We start from the raw sequence: 23,123 nt of genomic DNA, 5'->3' as shown, positions 1-23,123 counted from the left end.
ACTGTATTGTAATGAAAATGGGGGTGGGGCGTACCGAACAAGAAAGTGTAACATTTGATCAGAATATCAAAGTCTATCGTTCCTTGAGAGTATGTACAAAACATTTAAAATAAATGTAGCTAAAGGACTTGTACTATAGGCTATATTGCCATGACCCAGATGATCAGGCTACAAATTAGGAGTAAACAAGGTGGCCATATTTACCAAAGCAGCTAAATTCTCTAACTATATAAATTTCTCTGGATTTACCAAAATAATCAAAACACCATCTCTTGCTTTATAGATAGAAAAGTCAAAAACTCTCCTAAAGCTACTAGATTATGAAGTCAAGGTTTCTTAAAATCAATGTTCAACAATTACTTGTCTCTTGATAGAGAGGGAGATGTAGATTCTCGATTCCAAGCACCAAAACAGATTAATCACAACTAAGATTAGACGGCACCCTGGGACTTCCCTGCACCATAACAATTTAAGAGGTTAAACTTTAACGTAAGGTATAATCCCAAACTACTGAAAACCGAAGATCACCGTGCTCAGCCCCAAAGCTTCAGTCAAGAAGCATCGACTGTGCTCCGGTGATCAACTGACACCCTTAGAGATAAAAAAAACTGAGTGAAAAAGGTACATATTTTTTTCACTCTGTTTTATGAATGAGGAGCTAGTGATAGGATGAGAGTTACATAGTTACATAGCTGAAAAGAGACTTGCGTCCATCAAGTTCAGCCTCTCACATATGCTTTTGCTGTTGATCCAAAAGAAGGCAAAAAACCCAGTCTGAAGCGCTTCCAATTTTGCAACAAACTAAGAAAAAATTCCTTCTTGACCCCAAAATAGCAGTCAGATGTCTTAGGTAACACGTTTAAGCCCATCAGATGCACCCAGTCTGAGGCTTCCTAATTGAAACCTTAGACCAACAAAGGAAATAGCTGGGCATAGTGATCAGGTGCAGTTTTAAAAAATTAACAGTTACACCCCCCTAAAGGTAAGACGGCACCCAAGACAACTTCATTACAACACCTACAATGCTCACCAAGAGGAGTTGGAAGAAGCCCTGGCTTTTCTCCTAGCAGTGGACGTTTTGCTTGCTGGTGCGGTGAAAACCCAAGGAGACCAGGTCTTTTGGAAGTCATCGCCAAGAGTGGAGGAGGTTTGCCTTTTGGACCAGGTATTCCTATACATAGAGAGACATTAATATAAAAAATTAGATTTTGCCAAAGACTACAATTTTTGTTTTGTTTTTCATTTGTCGATATCCATCTTTTTATAATTACAGGCACAATAATAATTAAAGGAACATTTAACCTGATAGCCTCTGGGATCTTTGTGTATATCCACACAATCCTCAATAAACACGGTTTCATAAACAATAGCCTCTACAGTCCATTGTAATGGTTATAGGAGCCTTTAATTAAACTAGTGTTTTTCAAAAGTAGTGGAGGCTTATGCAGGATGGTGGTCTAAGGCCAGTGTAGCAATGGTTACACAGTTGTCATTCTTTGGCTGCTGCTTAATTTCTAAGTGGTGCTTTACAACTCATTGATCATATGACTATTTGTAAAGAAAGCCAATGAATTTAAAAATAAACTGATCTGCTAACTGGAAGTGAGGCACAGTCTTAAAGCAACACAGGCACGGTCACTATGATGGCTGCTATAGATATTAACCAAAGCAGTTAAATTATCCAGCAAATTTGTCTTGATTAAGAATGCAAAAACATTTCTAACAGAGCAATTTCCAGTTTATTTAGGTTCATTGCCCACCCCAGTTTTAGAGTATTATTTTGCTGTTGTCTGCCAATCAGAATATCCTAGTAGAGATGCATTAGATCAGTGCATCTCAATGGAGAGCATGAAGACACCAAAGGTTGGTGCTGCAAAGATTGAAGAACGGTCGATAGTGGCTGTCTGAGTGGTAGCCATTAGAGGTGACTTTGGGGAAAAAGTAAACACTGCCTTTTTATCTTTATATTGGTCAAACTGCATGACCAGCCTCGCAGCACCAGAACACTAAATTAAGCAGTAATAGTTCTGGTGCTTAGAACGTTCCTTTAACATCCCAACCTAACAATTCATCCTTTATTCATGGGTCAGGATTCAACTAGAGACATTTATTAAGGTTCTTTTGTTTAAACACAAATACTTTAATGTTTAACAATAAAATATGTCAAATACAAAAGTGCACCATGGGAAAACTAGAGAATACAAGACTAACTCACCCGGTGTAGGTAAAAGTCCACCTGGGGCTCTGTCACGGAGGAGAGGTGCTTTTGAAAGTCCTAGTAATGGTGTTCTCCCAGGGGTTGGAAGAAGAGGGGGAGGCTTGGTAAGAATATCTGATGAACAGCCACTGTTTGGTACTATACTGGCCTCAAATAATGCATTTACACCATCATCTCCATGATCTAAAAGTTCAAAACATGAATTTAAATGAACAAACACGAACATATCTTCAAAACACTGTACAACAGACTATATACACTAATGGCACTATACATTCATATTTTTTATTAGTAATATTATATTAACTATTAAATATAGTTTACATGATGTATCATACATCTACCAATTTGGATTTTTTTTATTTAACCCTTTCAGGAACAGGGATAGGCAAATCCTGAAAAGGTTAAAGGGACTTCCCACTGCCCAGATACAAAATAAATAAAAATCACTGTTTAGTAGATATACCAATCCAATGAAAGCATGCATACAAAGAATTATGTTTTTCATTGGGGTTATACCTTAAAACAAATCTACATATCTTTGCAAGCCCTTCCCTTCTAACTCCACCCAGACTTTCTGTGACTGTCCAATCACAGACTTCCCAATGCAGCTCAATGAGAAGTCTTTGCAAGGCAGGTGCTCTTCTGGGCAGTTGCTGCCTCTCATGTTTAGCTCCACTGAGTTAACAAAACCAGGAAGTAATTGTCTGCTTGAAAGCCAGGGCGGTGTAACCAGGTTAATTTATAAAAGTGTTAACTTCAACTGAAATGTGCTCTTTTTGCAAAATGAAAAAAAAAAATAGGGTACACTCTTCACACAAAGTATCTCAGGAAGATAAAGTGATTTAAGGGTCTGGAGTGTCCCTTTAAGCAGCTATTGTTAGAAATCTGTCTGCTTTAATGCAGTCAGCTAAACAGAGATTTCGACTTAAAAGCAGACTGCAGGGCATTCATGGGAACGCAAATCAACCAAATCTAATTGGTCACACAAAATGGTGAATGGCTGCCACTGCAAAAAGATTACAAAATAAATGTATACAGATAATTATTAGGAAGCTGCAAAATTAGCTTTCCACACTAATTTCACTAATGTCAATTTGCTATTTTAAGTGGCAACATCTTCTGTATCACTGTACGTGTAAATGTAATCATCTAGTTCTCTTGTATGCTATACATAGCAAATACTTTATTAAATGAACTTTGAGTTGTGGGGAAATGTCAAGTGAACTATGTTTTAGCCAAAATAGTAGAGACAGAAAATGACATTGAAGACATTTTCCACTTAAGCTATTTGGGCCAAAAATATGCAAATTTTACTCATCATTTTTGGAAATTTGCCAGACCTTTATTAAACTGCTACCAGATATAATAAACAACTTGTTTGCAATTTAACCCCTTAACCCCTTAAGGACCAAACTTCTGGAATAAAAGGGAATCATGACATGTCACACATGTCATGTGTCCTTAAGGGGTTAAGGACACATGACATGTGTGACATGTCATGATTCCCTTTTATTCCAGATCTTTGGTCCATAAGGGGTTAAATGAATAGCTTTTTAACCTAAAAGAATAAAATTAGGAAAACATAAGTTTAACAAAAGTAACAATGAACAGTAAATAACAAGCACACTAAGCGCACACCAGAACCTTAGAACAAAACAATACAAAAAGGCACAAATCGAGAAGAAATATGATGAGAGAAAGCAATTAGTTCACAAAGAGACATAAGATCAGATAAGAGAAAAGGTTAAAAGACACAAAAAGAATAATAAAATTAATTTAACAAACTGAGGTATCTCACCTGGTGTAGGGAGGAGACCGGAAGGCCTTTCTCCTAGTAGGGAAGGCTTTGATTTTCCCATAAAGGGATTCCTGCCAGATGTGGGAAGAAGAGGTGGAGGCTTCTCCAGGTGTGTCGAGGAGGAACCACCAAGTGATTCATACTTGGCATTAGCCTCTTGTGTTGTATCAGCTTCCTCAAATCCTGGCGTGTAAAAAACCACAATGGGTAAAACAAACAGAAAATAATAATCGCATCAAGGACAAGGCACCCTGGATCTCAAATTGTTATTAATCTCCCATGTACTGTTAAGCACGAAATAATAAAATTAGTTATTTAAAAAAATATATATTTTTAAAAAAGACCTGCTTGAAGTTTCAGGGTTATTCACTAAAGTCCAAAAAATATCACAGTTAACTCTGAAGTAAAAAAATGTAGTCAAAAATAGTTGATTCAGAGAAAACCTTTAACTTTATTTTATCTGCTATAAACTGGCATTTCGCGAGTATTCCAGATGTAAAAATCTAAAAAGGAATAAAAGATCCAAAAACAAATAAAACCCAGATCCTTTGCATACAATCACATGTGAAATCTGAGATAGAAGCAGGGCGTTCCTCAGCGTACTAATTATAAACACCCATAAAAATCGATAGCTGCGCAGAAACAGAGTTTCTCATAAAAACATAGGTGTGGGCATAAGACTATACGGTTTAACTTCACTACATTAACATCACAAGCAGAAGTAACTGTTTTAACATCTGCTTTAACTCTGTGTATAAATACTGTAAATGTAAAGGAACACGGCAAACACCAAAACTACTACAGCCCTGTGCCAGCGTATTTGCTAAGAGCATCAGCTGGGCTAGCTCACTGTCAAGAGCTTCATCTGCACAGGACAAGGTGACTCGCGCCTGATGGACCCTAGGTAAAGCGTCAAACTGTTTGCAAATGGTTTGAACACTTATCACTGGGAGGGCAGCAAGGCATTCATGACACCATATCTACTACAGGGGGTTGTAGTGGTTACAGCGCTTGGAGTGTCCCTTTAAATTTTGCTTAACGGATCAACAATATTGCTACCATTACATTACTTAATTGTAATGGTACCAAAAAGATTATTTTTTATTTTGAAGAAACATGAGGAAGTCATGGTCAGGAGATGAAAAAGTTATTTTGTAGTATCCGCTAGTTAAGATCTTGCTACTGGTGAAAATTTGTGTTTGCTTTTTCTTTTTTTAATTTGTGTTATTTATGTTCATATAAAGAATCTAAAATGTGAACATGTTTGTACTATATTTCTCTAAACACCTATGACAGTTGTAAAAACACAACAGAGTCAAGGGCTTTGCTCACCACTGCAAACCTGGGAGGTATACCACAGGTGAATTATTATTTTTTTTGTCTGAGCCAACTTGTAAATTAAATTAAAAATACAGTAAATTAAAAATACAGTGACCGTGTTAAGTATATTTAATACAGATCTGTCATATGTTTTGCTTTGTTTAATCTATAAATCAGTATCAAAACACTATACATACGCGGTGGGCTTCTTTTCCACTGTATCTTGTTTTCAACATAGTAATAAATATCAAAATAAAACCTCATGGCCCTTCTATATGAAAGCCACTAAAGCACAGTCAGATTGTTAATGAGCTTCCAATGCTTAACTTTGCACACAACTCAGTAGGTGTAATTTGACTGTTGGCTGGCCTCAGCCATCACTCAAGTTACACTTCAGGGTGGTCAAATTGCATTATGATATTTAACCAAGAGCTAAAGCCCGTAAATGTCCATCCTTTATTTACACAACAATAACTTCAAAACAGGACACATTTTTGAAAATAAAATAAAGCATATGTTGATTATAAATTGTACTATTTAAGAAATGCTTGAAAGTATAATCTGTTGTCCTTCTCTAAACAAAAATCAAACATATTCCTCATAGGTTTTTTTTGGTGACGCTAGGTAGATCGTTTCAGGTATACCCTGCTTAATTATATCCTACCACCTTAAAGGACCACAACAGGAACCCAGACAATGTCACCTCAATAAAGTGGTTTGGGTGCAGTGCCCTGTCTTTTTAGTCCTGCAATGTAAACCACTACCGTTTTGGTAGATAAGCCAATGCTTTAATTGCAAGGCTAAACAGCTTCTGATGCAATCACTGAGTCAAACTGTTATGTGACTTCGATGTCTTCATAAATTGCATGAGGCTGCCACATTTCCTCTATTGCGAATCATAGGGAAGCATTGGATTCAATGCTTCCCTATGAGAATTTTTTTTTTTTCGACGAGCGGGAGCTTGTCACACATGCACTTCTCATTCCCAATGCTTCTCTAAGAGTAGCACTGGATTGGACAAGAAGACGAAGAGTAAACAGCCCCCAGAATGACGTCACGGGAGGCGGAGTGGGTGGCTGCACGAAGAGTCTCGACGCTGGAAAAAGGGTAAGTAATGTAAGAAATATTTTTTTTTTTTCCCAATTAAATTTAGGGGGGCCCCAAATCTAAACTGGGTATAGAACACTATATCATTAGGAATATGTTTGTGTATTCCTAACAATATAGTGTTCCTTTAATTTTTGAAACAAAGGTGTTTAATAAAAAAAAGAAAAAATAAAGAAATATTTCCTAACAATGAAAAATTGTCATAGTGGATGATCAGTTTTGGAAAGGTAGCCAATAAATTAGTAATTAGCCACCAGAAACTTTAGCTAAAAACAAAAAACTGCTCTGAATGGTGTTATTCTCGATATTTCCTCAATTTCTCTGCAGGGTAAGCAGGAGGGAGAAGGGCATGGAAAAAAATAATATTTAACTGTACATGCGAAAAGTGTGGATATATATCTCTTAGGAAACACTGTTATAGACGGAGTGTAAAGCGTAGTGAAGTGCAGAGTTTTAGTGAAAAGTTTGTTAAGCTATTGTTTGTAAAAAGGCGAGAAGGGGTTGGGACGTGTGTAGAGGGGTAGTGATGGCAAACATTAAGTATACCTTCCAACTCAGTTATCCTGGTCTTCAAGTAGACGCTGATTGCATTCAGCTCCTCGGAATATAAATATTTGCCTTCGCCTAAGAGGAAGAGAAGGTGTCTAATGTCCAGAGGGACAGAGTAAGATTCATATATCTCTCTCTCCAGGTAGTCATCCGCCAGATCAGCTGCTTTGTGTGATATCTCATTACGTTCCTGCTGTTCACGCTCACCAAAAATTTTCCCGAATGCCTTAACTATCAGAGTCAGGGCATCATCCATGGGCATATTACGGTGTACTACAGAGGAGAGACATAACTTTTGTGTCAGTTAGGAGTTCATTATTAAAACCATTTAAAAAAATGAAGGGTTTAGACTGAACAGACTGTGGATGTAACAAGTGAACGTTGTTTACAATGTGTTAATAGACCACGGCGGTGCTGCAGATCTTACATAGAAAATACCTCTCCTTCAATAAATTCTGGAGATTGCATTTGGGAAACAATTTTACTCTTAAGTCTTTACCAAGGAACAAAATAGCATTCATACTAATGTATTTTTTTTTTATTTTTTTTTTAAGATCGTATTCTTACTTTTTAAGCCAAATCGAATAAGATTCAAATAATCTCAGTCATTTTAGGATTCCAGATTATTTTTAAATGTTATATGATTTAGTCTAAACGCAGATTCCCAGGATCAAATCCATCTTTAACATTTAGGAGAGGAATCACCTCCTTTTATAACAAAACGAAATTTCCATATCCATTGTAAAATGTAGCAGACATTACTTCAGCCATTTTAGAAGCAAGGCTTTTGTGAGATTCTTAGCTTCTGCTTAAAGGCTAAGTACAACAAGCTGACTAGGTAACCTCGGGGTTAGGTTCTTGAGGACCAAACTGGAGTCATGTAAACTCAAATATATAATGATTGGCCAGTTTACTTATAATCAGAGAAATGACAAGTTTAGTCAGACTTACTTAGTCTCAAATAAGGACCCTTAAAGAGACTGTCACCTTCTTGGGTCTTTTCGTATTATGCAAAGTACCCAGAAGTAAATTCTCGCCTTGTATTCCGGTGGCCATGGTGGGTAGGGGAAGGTAGTTTTTTTTCTTACCTTAATCTGTCCCTTGCAGAAGCCATCATCCTTTTCTGCAAGGTCCCCTTCAGCTTCTGTAGCTTCATCTGCCCGGAAATGACAGTGCTGTACTCTCGCACATGCGTGAGAGTGTAACACTGATGTCTATGGAGAATTCCCAAGACTGTGGGATCCTCCATAGATAGAGTCTTTCTCCCCTCGATGCGTCACTAGCGACGGTTGCAAATAGCGCTAGCTACACCTTTTTAAGAAGCTTTGTGCCTACATTGTCTTGTATCTTTTCACAGGGTTGGAATTTCACCAACTACAGAATTTATAGTTTTGAAATGCTTATTTGGCGGTAGGGGAGGGGGGTGACAGAGCGGCTTTAAATTTCGGAATTAGTGAGTAAGCCCTAAGACTGCAACAGTTACTGACATATCATGCAACTGTTAACTTGTGTCACTTAAAGAAACTCTTAGGGGTCAGGAATACAAACGTGTATTCCTGACCCTATAGTGTTAAACTAACTAGACGGCGGCCCCTTCTTTATTCCTCTTAAAAAATTTTAACAACTCACCTTTATTCCAGTGACGAACGGATCTACCGTCGCTGGCCCGGCCCCTGATCTGCCTCCCTGGATGACATCATCAGAACTGATTATCTCAGCCAATCACAATGCTTTCCCATAGGAAGCGGACCCGTGGGTGGAGCCAAACGCCGCCCTGGCCAGTCAGTTTCTTTTCATAGAGATGCATTGAATCAGTGCATCTCTATGAGGAAAGCTCAGCGTCACACTGAACGTCAGTCACTTGCACAGGAAGCACCTCCAGTGGCCACAGGCTGTAATGTAAAAGACTTTACATTAAAAAGCCAGCAGGGACTGACTTTACTCACCAGAACAACTACATTAAGCTGTAGTTGTTCTGGTGACTATAGTGTCTTTAACGAATGGGAAGAATTCACACACATTTGCACTAAAACATGTAGATACTTTCTACCCAACACATTGCAATCATCAGACACAATGCTGTGTCAAATAATAAGGGGGGCATTTTCCATAAAAAATCTGCAGCACAGCAAAGAGAAAACAGAACAGCAGTTGCTGCTTTGCATGAAATTCATGTAGTTTTAAACATCTGCATTATACAATTCAATGAAAAACTGGGGTAGCTAAAATGTAAACATTTTTCAATTTTCAGTGGTGTGTGGTTTGCTTTATTGCCTATTAAGAGTCTGCCATACAAGGTACTAAAGTGCAAATTCTGCTCACCTTTCCAGTTGCAAATGGTTTCATTTAAACACTTCTTAAATTATGGGGAAGAGTAAATTGAATTGCAATATGGGCAGCAAGTGACCAGTATGAAACCTTTTATCTGGGTACATTGTAAGCACGTGAAGGGGGCTTGAAAAAACATGTAGAAAATAAAACAATGTAGTGAGATTTTTGGGTTAAATGGTGGTGCTTTCCTTTAAACAGGCCAAAAAAAAAAAATGCTTACTTTTAAAATTTAATATATATTTTATGGGTATGTGTTTAATGTTAATTAGTTAGCAGTTCATGCAGCTGCATCAGTTGGAAGAATGTGCTCTTTGTAGATGGTGTATTTTTTTGTTTTGAGTTTTATATTTTCCAGATCAGCAAATAAAATGTGATTTCCAGATGTACTAATGTACAAGTGATCAAAGAATACAACTGACATACAGTAATAATCTTTACTGTCGGCATTGCAATCTAGGAAAACTTTGTTGACCGTATAAGATAGGTGTGGCCAAAAGTCTTGCATACCAAGCTGTTTGATTATCTGAAACAGCTGGGGATCTACTTTTTGGCCATCCCTTGTGTAAGGTACGACTGTGTTCCTACAATGAATTTGAGGATGAAAATCTGTGTTTGGCTACACTTACTTTTGATAGAATCATGAAGAATGATAGCGGTGCAAGAGGATAGAGCTACATTTGACTGCTCAACTAGAATGCAAAACGGGGAACCGTCATTTTTAACCTCTTGTAGAGCGCGTGTGAGACCAGATTCTGAAGTCAAGTAAATCATCTCCACCACAAGGCCATGATCCTGTAATCGATGGCCTATGGAAGTGGCGTACTCCCTTTAAAAGAAGAAAACGATTGTTATTGGCAAAAGAGATGGTAAGCTTGATGTACTGAGTCCATGCTGCCAAGGTAAAGAGGAAGACAGACTAGCAATTTCTAGGTGGGGTTGCTGGTGTGAAGGAAAAGAATGTACAATATATCAAAGAGGTTAATAATAAAATAGATGTGCAATTAGATTATAAAAGCAAAAGATTATAAGGTATACCTATAATCTGTATTTTTTTATCTGCTGGATTTGTGCACATTATTTTATCTGTATTTAATTTTTAGGTTCACTTTTAGGTGCGTGTAATAAAATGTGTCCTTTTTAATTGATTGAGTATTATATGCTTTTATATCAACAGTGGTAAATGTATCAGACAATCAATGTGATGGCAATTTAAAAAATACACAAACCAGACCTTTGGATTAAATTTACAGGGAACTAAAAAGTCTGGAATATGCCTTTGTGTAAACACAATGTTTTTTAATTTTAAGAAAGATTTACGATTGGGTATACAGTAAAGTGAAGACGTGTTTGCAGCGAAAGAGTATGCTAATGAATATTCACGTTCCATTCAGTCTATCATCATATAACATGATTTTTAAGCCTCTTGCATTTCTTAAAATACATATCTTGCACTTCAAAATTTGCTCTCCACCTCTGACAATTTCTCAGCTGATCAGAGACCTATCCCTCACTATTTTATTTGAGATAAGGTCTCCTGCTTTGAATGATGGGTGAATAGCGCTTTTTGTTATTGAGCAAAATATACACCCGGCGGAAAGTCTATTTCTAATTTTTTGGTTTTATTTAACTAGTGAGGCAAGGGAAAAAGAAAACTACAAAAAGAAGTGCAGAAATACCAAGAGATGCTTAAAAATTCACCATTTTTGAAATAAAATAAGTGAATTCATTTATCAGGTAAGTGTTATTTGTATTATTTTCAGTGAATAAAATGAGAATAGTGTACAGAAAAGTTATGTGCACGTTTTACAGATCAGGGTTTAATAAGTTGGATGCCGTGTGTATGTGTGACGCATCAGTAATGTGTGAAAAAAAACAGGGGCACAGCCATTTTGATACTCACCTGAACTGAAGAAAGAGTAAACTTAGGGGAGAATTTGACCTATAAATGAAAAGAGGTCATACAGATTTCATTCATTTGCACCTCCAAAGATTCATACGAGTGGGAACCCACAACTAAGAAACTCAGACTTTCTGACAGGCATATAAAAGGTAACAGGGTCCATGTCAGAATATGAAACATATTGGTGCCCTGGATTCACTAACAATATACTTTGCCCTATATGCCAATTCAGCTAAACACAAGCTTGCCCACAAAATCACCCACTGTGTCATGCTATGGCAGAAGACATTTAAGAAAGAGTAGGTTTAATGACAATTATCAATTAAAATTCAAAGGTTTACTCTTAAAAATTCATAGACTCAAATACAAAAAAAAATAAAAAAAATAATAATAATAATCACTAGATAAGTGCTAACCAAAATAAATAAATAAAATGTTAAGTGCTGTTGCATATTAGGTTACCTATTGGATGGACTACTCACAGCTGGTACTGAACTCCGTTTAGTACCCATGACAAAACAAAATGGTTGGGAAAAGAGATTAAAATACTCCTGAAGAAGCTTGCTAACCAACAAAAGTGCCAGGTGTTACAAGTAATAAGGTGTAAGTTACTCAACATGCGGTCTAAACAATAAGGAAATACTATTTCCTAGTAATGCCCGTCTAAATGGTAGGTGCTCCGCCTATATAAAGTTCCGATTTATAAGGCTTTGGCCTATGCAACCCATAGAAATACTTACCAATGTACCTGCATATATCTAATTGACTATGTTAAGAATGAGTTACAATATGAAACAGGGTTGACCCTATCTGGGAATCCAAGTGCTAAAACACAAACTTAAGTGCTCTAACATTTCACACTTCACTTCTAAAATAGCTTTTTCAATTATTATTATTTTTTTTAAAATTGTAATTAATAGTATTTTCCGGTTTCTAACAATTTCCTGGAACTTATACGGTTTCTGAATTTACAGATTTTATTCCATTTTATGCTATTCAAAGCTTTAACAGATTTCAAATGTCAAACATGGTAGCCCATGACAGCATACTCTTTGTATGGAAGCAAGGGATCATTTATTTTACATGACCAGAACAAATAAATAAGTTTGCTTCCCTGTAATTTATTTAAAAAGAGCATATGGTCTAGGCAAGTATTCTACGTGCACTATTACAATACAAGGATGTCCCGTGACAGACTCTTATACAGAATACTAGGAAGGAGTCTGAAACAAGCTCTTACACATGAGATGGAATAATCCATCTGACAGCTCATTTAACAAAAAGTCCCCAAGCTGATAGGAACCAGAGTACTTTGCTAGGCACCAGGAATTTCTGTCAGGTGCTTAACTACATATCCCATAAACCTGTGTGAGGGGTTACGCTTTACTACATTATATATATAATTATACTTAAATGTATTGTTTTAGACAATGAATTCCGAAAGGAGCATATGCACATTCAACGAGTCATATTAAAGATGGCAACAATTCTTTAATAGGTATGAAAGGTAAACAAGTAGGAACTGTTGTGAGGATGTAGCAAAATGAATAAATGTTATTGCATGTAATGTAACATTTAATCAGGTAGAGATAAATCTGTGTCAGGAGGGACAAATAGAGCAGGCCTGTTGATAAAGCTTATGCCCCGTGTCATTTACTATGCAGTTATTGCTAGATAGTTCTTTCAGACACTTATTTGAAATATTCTATATTTAATTGAATATGACCCCTTTTCATTTCTCAGTCAATAATTCAGGTCTTGGATTATAAAAATGGGTTTACTGAGACTTGGAGGATAGTTATAAATATGATATGACAGCTACTGAGAGCAGACTAGAGTAGTGAAGATAAGCTTTTAATTTCAGTGCTCGTTTAAAGGGTTTTCATTTTGGATGGCTGAAAGGCAGCAATGAAGTGTTAACTGTATTTTATAGGCCATATGTACAGTGTAAGACAGATGTTGGAGTTCATCTTGTGCAGTAACTATACAAATACTTAGGTGTCAGAGTGGCGGCAACATTTGCATTATAAAAAGTAACAGTCTCCATTGCAACATTGTCATAAACAGGCATATTCTTTGAGCTTTAAGTATAAAGTTATCTGAAGCACAGTTCAGTTGTTAGTTTAATAACTCTCATAGAAAGAAGATCTCAAAGTCCTCTGACAGTAAATCATTAGGCCTTCGAATTGTTGCATATTAAAAAGGTGTACAGCCCATGTTACACCCTTTGCAACTCACAATTCCCACCTCTGGCACTGAAAGATTTATTGGAATACATCCCAACATTGGAAAATATGCTGATAGGGACAAAGTGGGTGGGCCTCTAGGCCGGCCCCCACACAGAACACCACACCATGCACAAAGCACTGCTGTAGCACTCTCTGCAAGGTCCTAGTGCCCTCTTCACAGCACATGCACACCCAATGAAGCACGCAAACTGTGCTAGCTGGGGACAGTTCTCTAGGGTCCTTGAATGCAGAACATCTGGGAACCAACTTGAGACAGCAGGACAAAACCCTGAAACAGGGAATTTTCCTTCCTTTGTTTGGTAGTTACTTTGAACACTAGCCAACAAGGATTATACATTTTTTTTTTGTATGTGGTGGATTTACAGAGTACGTTCTAACCTGCCCTACACACAGAGTATGAGAATGTATATTGCGTTCTAGACCACTTCATCATATTATAAATAAAGAGACACAGATTTTAAGTAGCAACTAAAAACTGAACATACCTTTAACAATTTTATCACATAAGATTTAGGTTAATTGTCTTAGACAATTCAAGACTTTCAGGTTAAACTTAGGACTTCGTCTTGAATTTTTTTTTAAATATAAAGCCAATTTAAAAAAAAAATGTAATGAATCTTCAATTATATTTCTGCCCATCCCTGGAAGATATAGACAAACTGCAAGAATTTAATTCCCCTGATTTTGTCAATTTAACTCATTAGGTAATTATAAATTCTATATATTTTCACTACTTATTCATAAGCTTACATCTGTTCCTTGCTGATGGCCACAATCACACAGTCAGAAGGTCGTTCTTTGTGGTATTCATTTTGGATCTGCTGGTAAAATTGCAGGTACAGCTTCTCTCGGCGGTCATCTGCACTGTATTTGGTGTCTACATAGAATAACAGCCAGTATAATGAAATGAGACATTTAGAATCTAGGTAACTGTCATGTAAGGCAGAGTTATCACTAAGAATATGATCATAATGGTGATGTTTAATCTATTGATACATATTGTTTGAAGCGTTTTTATTTAAGTAAAACAAGCACTTCTGAAAATATAAATTGCAGTATCTTTCATCTATATTTCTTTACTTCAATGACTCCTTTTTCCAGCCTTCTAACATGTTATGATAATTACATTATAATATTTCATAATATAAAAGTTTTCATGCTTACCCTTCTGGGAATATTGATATCTCTCACAGTACTCCTCTGAGCCAGCAGGATAATGGTATTGTTGTCCAAAGAGTTCTTCAAAGCTGTGGGGTTAAAAATGCCACATTATCACAAAGATTACACCTACTGTGCCATGAACAACTGATGTTACTTAAAGGTACCACTACTATAGATTGAAGCAGTTCTGGTGCCTGAAGTCTGTGGGTGTCGGATGCCAGTGAGTAAACCACTTAACAGAGATGCACGGACAACCGACAGTGACAATACGGCAGAGCTGTGCTCTGACTTGCTGATAGCGCTCAGATCCAATCACTGTCCGCAATGCTGGTAAAGGGTGAAGCAGTGAGAGCTCCACCTCCACTATTGCTTCATGTGAGACCAGGCAACTAAACAGACAGTAAACCATTTAGCAGCGATGTGGAATCTACACACACAGGCTCCAGACTAATACTATCACTATGATTTTGCATACTGCATTGTGTTAAAAGTATGCGTCATGGCCAAGCTAAATGCGTTACCAAGCTAAATGTGTTGTGTTTTTAACATGTTATGATATAGAGGGTTTTTTTCAGCTGGGCAGTAAGCTGAATTTAGTTTCCTGAGTGCAATTGTATTTAAGATAGATGAGGCTATATCCAGACAGGAAGTTTTGTAGCATTGTAGTCTAGAGAAAGTGCACACATTGCACAAAACAAGTAGATCCCGCTGGTAGCACGGAAATTCTATCATTTTGCACTGTAGCTTGTTATATTACAATTTTTTATAATTTTGTTAAATAAAGGATATAGATTTTAAGATTTTAAAGTGGGTAAATGCTTCCCGTGGGAGGCAAAACTTTTTTCTGTTATCTTACCTTGAATAAATATTGAGCTGACCACTCACCCGGCTAACTGGAGTTGAGGGCACTGTAACTGAACTGAAGAATGTTGAATTAACAAAGAGTCGTATAGGAGCGGTATTCATTAACTGACGCAAGTCTTTCTTGTTTGCAGAGACTCAAGGCACCATAACCACTTTGTTCTGTCCAAGTGGTTATGGTTCCTACAGAGTCCTTTTAATACCCACATCTAATTAATTAATTTAAATTAGATATCTACTGGCAGCCTGTTAGTGTAGGGCTAGTCTAAAAAAAAAAGTCATGGTAACAAACCCAGTTTATAGATTAAGTCATACCAACAACAATGTATCTTTTGCCAATAAGCAGCAAATGGCATTGGGAACACTATAACCTGGTGCATTAAATAGTAATTCTAGAGCATTGTGGAGCTCTAAGCAGAACGATTGCACTGACTTCCGTAGAGACTGTTCCATTATTATATAATTTGAGCACAAAAACACCCTGCATGCGTATGATGCAATATAGTTTGTTATATGGTCAGCCAACAAAAGGTCCCAGGCTGCACAATTCTTACCTATTCTGTTCTTCCACGTCTCTTGGATATTTGTCAGAGAATGTTGACTTCTGGTTGGATTTGTATGGATTAATGCTACAAAACAATAATGTTCTGGGTCAGCTTTCTTTAACAATACAGGTTTTGTGAGAAAATGAGGAATACAAAAATACAAGGTTAATCTAAGGTAAAAATATTAGCAGTGAATGAACCATCGTTAAAAAGGACCTTCAGTAACACGTGCAAAAATGGCACAAATAATAGGAATGAGCTTCCATGGACACAATTCAATGCCAAAAAGAAGGTGAATTCAACTGGAATATAAAAGATACTGTAGAGAGTTTTCCAGTAAGCCATTGAGGTTGACAGATATGGGATATTACTCTACAGCCAAAATAGGACATGATTATCATTTACAATCAAGATAGCATCAAACTATAATATCATACGATATTAAAGGAATATTACAGGGTTAGGAATACAAAACATGTATTCCTGACCCCATAGTGTTAAAAACCCATTTTAGTGTTATATGACTGATAACGATATCTGTTCTGTATCACCACTGTTTCCCCCCTTCTCTTTTCTGTACCTAACCGTTTTAACGGTGCATTTCCACCGTCTACACGCAATATATGTAATATTTGTGAAAAATTGAAATAGAGAATGTAAAAAAAATTACATTTAAAAAACAAAAAAAAAAAAACACACATTTTAGGTCCCGACAAGGTTTACAACAAAAATCCTGCAGGGACATACTATACTCACTAGAACAATACAGTGTCCCTTTAACACGCTTTATAAAAGGGCTTGACATACTTATTATGAATACATTAATAGTGTTGCCCAACTTGTTTTACCATTATAGAAAATGCTGTATAGTTGTATCACAGAAAAATAACTAAAAATCCATACCTTTATAATATATGGTCATCTAGCTCATAACTTTGTTACGACATGTATTAACATAATATTGTAATAAGCAGGGACTATACAAGACTTATTGTACAGGTTTCCAAGAAAAGGTTAAAGAAAAAAAAAAAGGTGGGGGGGAAAAAAAAAGTATTAAAAAAAAGTTAACTTACTCCAAAAGGCGTGGTATCCCGCTTGGTTTGTTCCTAAAAGAACATAAATGTTAGAATATGTTAAAGATGAAAGGAACCATTCAGCATGCATGTTCCCACAGAAATTATGCATTAAAACAAACATGGATGGATTTATAGGATAATCTAGTGCAGGGGTCAGCAACATATGGCACGTGTGCCTTCTACGGCACTCAAGACTACCAGAGCCAAACAGGTTTTGGCTTATCAGGAGTCCCAGTGGGCCATCATATCTGCTAGTGCAAACTGACAGGTGATTGGAGGGAGTGGTGAGGGACAATCCTCAATTTACACATTGCAGCACTTAGAGGTAGTGATCTCAGAAAACTTAATCCCAGCACTTGTGAATTGGAATATGCACTGGAGTAGAGCAGCCTGCAGCAGCTATTGCAGCTCCTGCCCTTGACCTGTAACTGGGCAGCCAAGTCATCACTGGACTCCAGGGAAGCCACTCACACTGCTAGTATGCACAGTGCTAGACAACAAGACTCCCCTTCATACAAATAATACAAACAGCCCACACACAAAAGCATAATCTCCCCCCAAGCACAACACCCCTGACAATCCACATACACACAACCCCAGCAGTAGCCTCTCACATACAATACTACAAGCAGCCCCACACATTAACACACAATATGATAAATCATCCAAATACACAATTCCACAAGTAACCCCCATTCATAGGTATCATAAACAATCCCTTAAAGTACTCATGAACATATGCATTATGACAGCCAACATACGCACAAATACAACATTACAAAGCAACCGCAGCACCCATAAACATCATAAGCACAATACAACAACATATACACCACAATTGAAAAAATATATATAACCTGTGCACCAAGGGATTTCAAGATTCTGTTTTGGTACAGTACTACTAAAAGCTTGCCTACCGATGCTCTAGTGTTTATAGTTGCTGCACTTACATCCCTACTACCTTTTGAAACTGCACTATGGTGTCAGGAATCAAGTGTATTCCTTATGCTATAGTGGCAAAATCACAGCTTTGGTATTGGGCCCTGCTCCCCCCCTTGCCTCCCATTAAAGGAGTTAAAAAAAACACCTGTTTTCCATCACCGTGCGGGTCCGTCACGGCAGGGTCAGCCAATCGAATGCTTTCCCATAAGAAAACATTGTGAGGCTATTGTCCATGACCGGAAAAAAAGAGCAGTGTCTAACAATGCCACCTGACCAAGTTTTTAAAGGTTTATTACATACTTTTCAACGTTTATCTTGCTTTCTTTTGGTTTGTATATTTGTTTAAAAGTGTTTTCTTATTGATTAAAAACCATTTTTTTTTTTTTTTTTAAATGATGCACGGACCTTTAAATTTAAAAGAAAATGTCAGATATTCTCCACTGGAGCTGACCAAACCGCTCCAATACAGGTATTTCAACAAGCATGCAAATAATGGGGAAAGACTAATTTAAAGGAACATTATAGGGTTAGGAAAACAACGTGGGCTACAACGTGATTACGAGCAGACATTGGTATAGAGTAGCTTTAGTTGATATTCTGCATAAAATAACATTTTAGAAGTTTTTTTTGGTAGACATTTTTCTATAAAAATGCAGTGTTTACATTAAAAGGTCTGCAGTGACAGACTATAGACACCAGAACAACTACATTAAGGTATAGTTCTTCTGGTAACTATAGTGTCCCTTTTTAAATTCCCTGGTGTATGTGTGTCAGCTGAGAAGGTCAAGTAAGATCTTTTAATCCTTACCAACATAGAAAGACAAAGTTGTGGGTGCCTGGTTGAATCTTTGTGTTGCTATGGCAGCTTGGTCTGGCTTAGCACTGTTCTAATGGCATTAACGAGCAGGGATGAAATTAAATTACAAAACAAATTCTCCAGTTAGAATTTAAGATTACCTTTTTCCACCGGCAGGTTTCTGCGGCTGGCCCCTGGTTACCTTCACCCAAGACGACATATTAACCTGAGAAAAAAAAAAAATAAAGTTGATTGTTATTCATAAAGCAGGGGGACACCTTTCTCATGGCAAAAGTGATACATATCGGTCCCTGTCCAAGATTATTGGAAGTTACACTATTAACCTGCAGCTGTTATATTTGCTGTTCCTGCCATTTTAAATAAGTTATGTATGATACTGCAAAAAAACAAGCTGGAGGAATTGAAACAGCATAATCTCCCTAGCTGCTCTGGCTATTAGCAGAAGAAAGAGCTGAATCAATGGAAGCTGCTGCCTGAAGTGTAACGCCCATCAATTTCAGGCAAGCAGGTACCAGTTGTCTAGATGATTAATGGAACCTAGATGTAAACACTATCATATCTCTAATCGTAAAGAATATACAAGTTATTAAAAAAAAATGCCCTAGAAGAGCCACATGACCGGCAAAACGCAAGTCGATGCTCTGCTCTGTCTCCTTTTTGGGCATGACGATATGCAGACACGATCTTTGTACAGAGCAATGAGATGTATTTGGTGACCAGTTTAGGCATGGTGTCTTTTTGTGATGAGCTATAGATTTTGTATTGAATTACCTACTGTAGCACTCTTATTTTTTTCAGTTCAGGTGCCCTTAAAGGGACACTATAGTCACCAGAACAACTACAGCTTAATGTAAGCTACATCAGAGAAAAGGCAGTGTTTACATTGCCCCTAGGGAATCTCAGCCAATCCAATGCTTTTCCATCGAAAAAGCATTGGGGGGCTATTGCACACGCACGGCAAAGCACCGCATCAATCAGCATCTGCTGATGCATCTCGATGAGGAATGTTCACGGAGATGCTTAACGTCTGTGCTGCACAGTGTAGCCAGCTGAGTGACTGCCACTAGAGGTGTTACTAGGTGTTGGTTACACAGTGTGTGTGTCTCAATGACTATATCAGTGAGGGAATGTGTCGTCTATCAGGAGTCAAAGTGTGTTTTGGTCTTAAATAAGAAGAGGTGCGGCCTTGACAGGAAGGAGTGGGGCAAATTAGATTAGGGGGTGCTTGAGTTTAATCATGCCTAGGGCAGCACAAAACCAAAATACACTACTTGGTGGAGACGTCACTGGATTTACTGTATAACCATCATGTAACACTGTGCAATAGACGGTGTATAATAAATAATATGGCATAACACTGTGCAATAGACGGTGTATAATAAATAATATGGCATAACACTGTGCAATAGACGGTGTATAATAAATAATATGGCATAACACTGTGCAATAGACGGTGTATAATAAATAATATGGCATAACACTGTGCAATAGACGGTGTATAATAAATAATATGGCATAACACTGTGCAATAGACGGTGTATAATAAATAATATGGCATAACACTGTGCAATAGACGGTGTATAATAAATAATATGGCATAACACTGTGCAATAGACGGTGTATAATAAATAATATGGCATAACACTGTGCAATAGACGGTGTATAATAAATAATATGGCATAACACTGTGCAATAGACGGTGTATAATAAATAATATGGCATAACACTGTGCAATAGACGGTGTATAATAAATAATAAGGCATAACACTGTGCAATAGACGGTGTATAATAAATAATATGGCATAACACTGTGCAATAGACGGTGTATAATAAATAATAAGGCATAACACTGTGCAATAGACTGTGTATAATAAATAATAAGGCATAACACTGTGCAATAGACGGTGTATAATAAATAATATGGTATAACACTGTGCAATAGACGGTGTATAATTAATAATATGGTATAACACTGTGCAATAGACGGTGTATAATAAATAATATGGTATAACACTGTGCAATAGACGGTGTATAATAAATAATATGGTATAACACTGTGCAATAGACGGTGTATAATAAATAATATGGTATAACACTGTGTAATAGACGGTGTATAATAAATAATATGGTATAACACTGCGTAATAGACGGTGTATAATAAATAATATGGCATAACACTGTGTAATAGACGGTGTATAATAAATAATATGGCATAACACTGTGCAATAGACGGTGTATAATAAATAATATGGTATAACACGGTGCAATAGACGGTGTATAATAAATAATATGGTATAACACTGTGCAATAGACGGTGTATAATAAATAATATGGTATAACACTGTGCAATAGACGGTGTATAATAAATAATATGGTATAACACTGTGCAATAGACGGTGTATAATAAATAATATGGTATAACACTGTGCAATAGACGGTGTATAATAAATAATATGGCATAACACTGTGCAATAGACGGTGTATAATAAATAATATGGTATAACACTGTGCAATAGACTGTGTATAATAAATAATATGGTATAACACTGTGCAATAGACGGTGTATAATAAATAATATGGCATAACACTGTGCAATAGACGGTGTATAATAAATAATATGGCATAACACTGTGCAATAGACGGTGTATAATAAATAATATGGCATAACACTGTGCAATAGACGGTGTATAATAAATAATATGGCATAACACTGTGCAATAGACGGTGTATAATAAATAATATGGCATAACACTGTGCAATAGACGGTGTATAATAAATAATATGGCATAACACTGTGCAATAGACGGTGTATAATAAATAATATGGCATAACACTGTGCAATAGACGGTGTATAATAAATAATATGGCATAACACTGTGCAATAGACGGTGTATAATAAATAATATGGCATAACACTGTGCAATAGACGGTGTATAATAAATAATATGGCATAACACTGTGCAATAGACGGTGTATAATAAATAATATGGCATAACACTGTGCAATAGACGGTGTATAATAAATAATATGGCATAACACTGTGCAATAGACGGTGTATAATAAATAATAAGGCATAACACTGTGCAATAGACGGTGTATAATAAATAATATGGCATAACACTGTGCAATAGACGGTGTATAATAAATAATATGGCATAACACTGTGCAATAGACGGTGTATAATAAATAATATGGTATAACACTGTGCAATAGACGGTGTATAATAAATAATATGGTATAACACTGTGCAATAGACGGTGTATAATAAATAATATGGTATAACACTGTGCAATAGACGGTGTATAATAAATAATATGGTATAACACTGTGCAATAGACGGTGTATAATAAATAATATGGTATAACACTGTGCAATAGACGGTGTATAATAAATAATATGGTATAACACTGTGCAATAGACGGTGTATAATAAATAATATGGTATAACACTGTGCAATAGACGGTGTATAATAAATAATATGGTATAACACTGTGCAATAGACGGTGTATAATAAATAATATGGTATAACACTGTGCAATAGACGGTGTATAATAAATAATATGGTATAACACTGTGCAATAGACGGTGTATAATAAATAATATGGTATAACACTGTGCAATAGACGGTGTATAATAAATAATATGGTATAACACTGCGTAATAGACGGTGTATAATAAATAATATGGCATAACACTGTGTAATAGACGGTGTATAATAAATAATATGGCATAACACTGTGCAATAGACGGTGTATAATAAATAATATGGCATAACACTGTGCAATAGACGGTGTATAATAAATAATATGGTATAACACGGTGCAATAGACGGTGTATAATAAATAATATGGTATAACACTGTGCAATAGACGGTGTATAATAAATAATATGGTATAACACTGTGCAATAGACGGTGTATAATAAATAATATGGTATAACACTGTGCAATAGACGGTGTATAATAAATAATATAGTATAACAGGGTGTAATAGAAGGTAATTTCATAATAGATAATATAATACAAGGTATACAATAACGTGGGATGGCAGAGCACAGATTATAGCCTTGCACAATATTCCCACATATTGCTGTTGAGACAGAGAGCCGCTGGATACCGCTCTGCCGCCATTAACCCCCGGTGTACCTTGCAGGTCTTGTTTCCGTTGTCCTCCGTTCCGCTCACGGTATGAAACAAACCTCGAAATGCAGACAAATGAACGAGACGAGGACCGGAAAGCGAGGTAGC

The 23,123-nt window shown here is 36.6% G+C and overlaps 1 protein-coding gene across 1 annotated transcript in view; it reads right to left on the bottom strand.

The window, feature by feature from the left end:
* Positions 1 to 23,123, bottom strand: part of LOC134579497 (nuclear receptor coactivator 5-like) — a 30,509-nt gene extending 7,386 nt beyond the window's left edge. The window contains exons 1-11 of the mRNA XM_063438803.1: positions 23,022 to 23,123; positions 19,018 to 19,082; positions 17,116 to 17,148; positions 16,052 to 16,126; positions 14,640 to 14,722; positions 14,226 to 14,352; positions 9,953 to 10,152; positions 6,993 to 7,268; positions 4,020 to 4,202; positions 2,216 to 2,401; positions 1,022 to 1,171 (exon numbers count right to left, since the gene is read on the bottom strand). Of these exons, the coding sequence (XP_063294873.1) occupies positions 1,022 to 1,171; positions 2,216 to 2,401; positions 4,020 to 4,202; positions 6,993 to 7,268; positions 9,953 to 10,152; positions 14,226 to 14,352; positions 14,640 to 14,722; positions 16,052 to 16,126; positions 17,116 to 17,148; positions 19,018 to 19,076 (1,372 nt within the window). The 5' untranslated portion in view covers positions 19,077 to 19,082; positions 23,022 to 23,123. The remainder of the gene's footprint in view (positions 1 to 1,021; positions 1,172 to 2,215; positions 2,402 to 4,019; positions 4,203 to 6,992; positions 7,269 to 9,952; positions 10,153 to 14,225; positions 14,353 to 14,639; positions 14,723 to 16,051; positions 16,127 to 17,115; positions 17,149 to 19,017; positions 19,083 to 23,021) is intronic.

Source organism: Pelobates fuscus, chromosome 12 (genome assembly GCF_036172605.1).
Source record: "Pelobates fuscus isolate aPelFus1 chromosome 12, aPelFus1.pri, whole genome shotgun sequence".
Classification (NCBI taxonomy): Eukaryota; Metazoa; Chordata; class Amphibia; order Anura; family Pelobatidae; genus Pelobates; species Pelobates fuscus.
This window is presented reverse-complemented; position numbering and strand designations above follow the sequence as displayed.